This window comes from Tupaia chinensis, unplaced genomic scaffold, assembly GCF_000334495.1.
Source record: "Tupaia chinensis unplaced genomic scaffold, TupChi_1.0 Scaffold000361_2, whole genome shotgun sequence".
Classification (NCBI taxonomy): domain Eukaryota; kingdom Metazoa; phylum Chordata; class Mammalia; order Scandentia; family Tupaiidae; genus Tupaia; species Tupaia belangeri.
In genome coordinates, this window is record NW_006159858.1 from 3,455,049 (window position 1) to 3,460,778 (window position 5,730).

General features: G+C 39.8%; 1 protein-coding gene across 4 annotated transcripts in view; it reads right to left on the minus strand.

Annotated features, from left to right (window-relative positions):
- Positions 1-555: 555 nt before the first annotated feature.
- The window catches only part of TRAK2 (trafficking kinesin protein 2), a 94,093-nt gene continuing 88,918 nt past the window's right edge, over positions 556-5,730 (minus strand). For all 4 annotated transcript variants that reach the window (XM_006153040.3, XM_027773646.1, XM_027773647.1 and 1 more), the window contains one exon: positions 556-4,588. In XM_006153040.3, coding sequence (XP_006153102.1) covers positions 3,910-4,588 — 679 coding nt within the window. In that variant the 3' untranslated portion in view covers positions 556-3,909. The remainder of the gene's footprint in view (positions 4,589-5,730) is intronic.

A 5,730-nucleotide genomic window follows, 5' to 3' on the forward strand; every position in this document is an offset into this window, starting at 1 on the left:
CTCGGGATCTTGGGCACACACACACACATGCGCCTGGCGTGAGTTTAAGCCACAGGGTCTGGGACTTGAACAGTAGTTGACTACATGGGAGTCCACTGACATAGCCATTATGCTAACTGCTGGTCCCTCTGTTGCATAATTTTAAAAAAGAATTTATGCATCACTTTTTCATAAGCATTTTCCATCCACTTTTTAAGATTCTTCAGAGAGACTGTTTCTATTAAAAAAAATTATTTGTATTTTTTCCATGAACAAGAGAAAGAGAGAGACAAAGATCCCTAAGAGGGTTTTGATACCATGATCTACGCCAGCCTTAGCCAGTCTTTAATCATAGGTACGCACATACCCAGTGTAGTCAGGGAAGTCTCTGGACACAAATCCAGAACCTTTCCATGTGGGTCAGCCTTGCAGAGGCATTGTGTTCAACATCTGCATTACCATCTGGCTGCTCATGGAGACTGTTTTCTAATAAAAAAAAATGCACACAATGAAAAGGAAAGACTTAAGTGTGAGTTTATTTGTGCAAAGAGCAGTACAAAAACACAGACAGGCAAATGAAAATTTAAGAAGCTACTCATGTTTATTTTCTGATTTACATCTGACAAAGCGAAGGTAGGTGCACAACGAGCTGTGTGACAAAGTCAGGCTCCAGATATCAAACAACAGAGTCTCCTTAGCGGTCCCTGAGGGCACTCACACCGGCTGCTGTGTTGCACAGTTCAGGCCTTCATGCATTTGACATTAGAGAGGTGGACTTCACGCTAAAAGCCCAAATTCCAGAGGTCAAAACTTGATGTTAATAACTGCCAAGTACTAACTATGTACTAGATTAGTCAGAAAAAATAAGCTTTGAATACTGTGCAAAATATAACTTTAATAGAGAGTAGACTCTTGTGAGCTGCCTCTAACATATTTTCTCCTGTGCCAAAGTCTGCTGGTTCATTTATGTCAAAATTGAAGACACACAGCGTATTATTATTTTTTTTAAAAGCTACTTTAACAATGGTTATTAACTTTTCCCTAAAGACTCATGTGCAAAACTATTTACATATATTTGGGATTCTCATAATTCAGGAGAACTTCTAATTCTGAATTCTGAGCTCAGAAAGCTCTCTCTCCTACTAGATAATAGGATACTCAGAAAATACCTGAGGTACAATCACTGAAAACTCTCTTGAAGGAGGAAAAAAAAGACTGGAGTTTCCTACACTGGCATGAAATACATACACAGTTGATATCATAGAAAAAAAAACGAAAATGTGAACAGTACCAAAGTATAACAGATAAACTGAGGAGGAACTTCCTATAAGGCTCCAGTTCTTTGTACTATATACTTTGCAGACAATTCTGTGACAATGGAGATTCTCGGGCTGTTCCCAATATGATTTTAAAGAGCAAAACCCAGTTTGAAGACAGAATTCATTTCTAGAGCCAAGCATGCACCAGTATACAATTATGTTTCAGGTGGAATTGCAACATCAATCTAAATTTCAAAAACCCAAGTTTGATTCTCTTTAATCAGATGTGCTTATTTGGCTGCTAATGCACTCTCACCTTGCCTCCAAAATATCATAGGCATTGATTATTAAAACGCATATGAGTTATACTCAATACAGAACAATACAAAATCCAGCTTAATTTTTGGCTTTCTATATAATATATGCCTATCTGATCATTCAACTTGGTACTACTCTCTGGCCCTACCTTTTCCTACTTCCTGATGTTTCTTGGAAACTGTAACTGTCTATGCAATAGATTATTTTCTTAGAGAACTAGTAAAAGGATTTAAGAGTTGCCTAAAATAAGCACCCAGAGTTGTTGAATGAAGCAGAAATTCAAATGCTATTTTCAAAAACATGAATTAGAATATTTAGGAGATTTAAACATCAGAAATGCTAATATCTAATGTCCGACCCATTTGGGAAGGCTTACCTTCACTTATGGGCCTGCTGTACTCCTTTCAGAACATGCGTGGAAACACTCTGCTAACCTCAGCAGGATCAGCAAAGGGAAGGGAGGGGACATCTTTACCCTCTATTTTTGAGATATGTATTTAGAAAAGTGTTATTACAAGAATTAAGAATGCTTTTAAAATTGCCTTTTAGTTAAGTCAGGACAAAGGAACAAAACATTGGCAAATCAGGCACCAAAAAGATCAAGTAATGTGCCTCCCACCCATTTTCATAAACAAGGCAATTCGTCCCCTGCCTCCTCTTCTTTCCATCATGTCTCACAAGCCATGTCATCTGGTGATGGGCAGGTCTTGATCAGTAACTCAGAAAATAATCCTATTTTTCCCCCCAAAACAGCCTGGCATCAGACTCCTGAAAGCTGAAACTTAATTACAGAGTCTCACTTTGCCATTTCAGTTTGAGAAAAGAAAAATAGAACCCAGGGAACAAGAAAAAGCTTTGACTCTCCCATTAAAAAGTGCATTCTGGCCCAGCTATGTTGTGCATGTTGACTGATGCTGCTACCTGGCAGGCTGAGGCCACATGGGAGGCCTGGGTTCAATTCCCAACCCATCCTAAAAGCTGGGTGTGGTAGCGGGTGCCCTCCGTTCCAGCTACTCAGGAGCCTGAGGCAGGAGGATCTCAAGCCTGAGGACTGCATGGGCACCATAGTGAAACCCCATCTGAAAGAGCTGAGTGTGGTGGCACAAAATTGTGGTCCCAGCTCTTCAGGAGGCAGAGGCAGGAGGATCACAACATGGTGAGACCCTTTCTTTAAAAAAAAATTTTAAATAAAAAAGTTCATTCTCTAATTCTACAGATATCAAGAATGAGGCAAATTTGTTGAAATTTTATTTTACATTAGGGAAAAAAATCAAACACAATCTCAAAGCAAGCACCTGGGTTTTACTTCAGTTTATAATAATTTAATGTGCCTGAGAATTTTTGTGCAAATACATGTCATCTTTCATTAAAAATATGCATAGCGCACTTTGAAGAAAGTTAGTTGCAACCAACTTTCTTTACAAAAATTTATACATTTATAAATATACAACATTCCCTAATTCCTATTGATTGCACTTCTGGTTTAATCCCTTTCAGCCTCCAAGGAAATTTGAAAGACATGCACTTATGTTTGTATTCCTCAGTCACTGCATTTATCCACAAGAAATATTCTAAAAAAAAAGTTTCCTTCGCTCCAATTTGCCCACATTGTCCTTCTTAAAAGTAAATCCCTCCCACCCCCCTACTCACGTTGCTTCTGGAGTATTTTTATATAAAAATACAAATTTAGAAAATGAACTTCTATTTATCATAAATACAAAGGAAACTGGGTGGTGTTTGAGTTCTCAGTGGCCAAAGTCCTTAAGATAGAGAGGAAAAAGGGAGTCTCGACCTCTGATATAATGAAAAAGACGAAAGTCCTTGTTTTGCTAGTGCTCTGAGCACTCACCCAGACACTAACGGGGAAACATACAAGCCATCCTCTCATAACAGACTGAGCTTACCTTGCCAGCCCTTCAGAACAGCTTTGAATAAAATAGTCAAAGCTGCTCCTTTACGTTTTCTAACCGGGGTTCTCCCTGCTTGGGTGGGCTTATTAGAAGTAAATATGGCAGCAAGCTCAGTGTTTCTGGTATGTTTCAGTATGGCTGAATTTATTTTCTATTAACTTTTTATTTTCAAGACAAGAAAACTCAACTGAAGGAGTTTATTAAACCTTCCTTCTTTCTCTGTCTCCACATACTCATGGCCCATTCATTTATACTTTCAGTTTACCAGACTCCATCCACAGGGATCCATCCCAATTTCATCTCCTTTCTTCTTCACTTCCCCCATTCCACATTCACAACCCTTCTGCAACATTCCTTTTCTCTCAAGTCAGGCCAGACCACGTACATCAGTGCATATTCAACCTTCAAGTGCCACTTTGGAAAGGTCAGTTAATGGCTGAGCCTCAGTCTTCCTTCAGGATACTCATTTTGGGTGAGGATGTGCAAACTGGGGCACCAAAGCTACCCAACATGACTGGAAGACTCTGATTCCTCCTCAGTCCCCCCAGTAAACTGCTACCTGAATTTAAATAAACAGCAGAGTCTAATTTTTGAAGAGCAGTTTCTGCATCTTGGCTTCTTCCATTCTCCTTGGTATCAGAGGTCTTAACCACTCTGGCTATCCCCAGTCTCTTCAGCCTGTCCACTAAGTTCATCTTCAATTGGCCAACATCAGGAATATTCCGGGAAGGTCTCAAGCCATACATCTCCTGGAGGAATGTTTCAGCTGGTCGGGAGGCCAAAAAATTTTCAGAGAGATGCACTCGAGACTCAAAGGGCAAAGGAGAAGGGCAAGGTGAGTGAGATGGTGAATTTGGTGGTGTGGAAGGGATAGCCAGGGCTTTAGGGAGGGGTGGGAGGACAGGGTTCTCTGATATTGGACTATGGTACACTTTGGCAGAGATGCCTCGCTCTTGTAGAAGTTTGGCCAAGCTCATGGTGCTACTGAAGGTTATAGTAGAATCTCGTCGGTTGGTGATAGATTCACCAATGCTGAGTCTATAGGACATGGCAGGAGAATTGACAGCTGTGTTTGATGAACTGCTACCGCTACTTCCACAGGAAAATGAAGGAAACCCAGAGCTTTAAAAAAAAAAAAAAAGGGGGGGGGAGTGATTAAGAATAAGAAACAGCATTTAATTATAGTGATTATCCTTAGTAAATACAGAGGAGTAGGTATCAATAACTGTATCCTATGGGATGGATCTGAAGAATGAAAATTTTGACATGATACTTCAATGACTCATTAATTATTTGTAATTTGTAACTTAGATCATAATTCTTTTCAGTATGGTATGAAAAAGGTTGCTGTACTCTGAAAACGTAACTCTTACATTTTAACTCTAAAATGTACATCTGTTAAAATACAACTAATTTTTACAATAGAGAGCAAAGTAATTTAAAAATTATAAAGGTAATCTCAGGCCAGCAGGTGGTGTGGTGGCTAAGGTACTGGACTCCCACTTAGCTGACCACGGATTGAGTCCTGGACCTGGCAGCTTGCTTTCTCACTTTCCTTCTCTGTCTCTGTTTCTCTCTGGTGAATAAATGTGCCCTAGAGCAAATTAAAATAATAATAATAATAATAATTAAATAAATACCTTTAAAAAAGGGAACACAATCTCTACAAGTATCTAATAATGCATACATTCCATAAAGTGAAATACATCAAGAGATTCCATAAAGTGTCAAGAGACAGCAATCCGTGGGTAAACAATCCTTCAACTACTTTGAAAATACTATCTTTCAGGCCAGCTGGTGGCATGACAGTTCAGGTGGCTGGATCCCACAGGATCAACTGCATGGTTGGAGTCCCAGACCCTGTGCCTTGAAAAGCACTCTGAGTACCTGTGTATATGACCCCCAAATCCCAAAAGGAGAAATGAAAGGGAAAGATGGCAGCATGACCATCCCCCATGAGACAGGGATACTTTCTCACTTTCCTTTTCTCTTTCTCTTGTGAGTACATACACACACTAGTAAATTAAAAAAACAAATAAACAAAAAACAATTGGAGGGCCAGCTGATGGGATGAGTTACATCACTGGACTCACACATAGCTGGCCATAGTTAGAGTCCTAGACTCGGTGGCTTGAAAGTCATGCCAGGCACATGTGTGCACACCCAAGATTCTGGGAGGAGAATGGAGAAGAAGGAATTGAGGCATAGCCATCCTCCATAGGGGGTGGTTTCTCATTTTCCCTTTCACCATCTCTGTCTCTTTC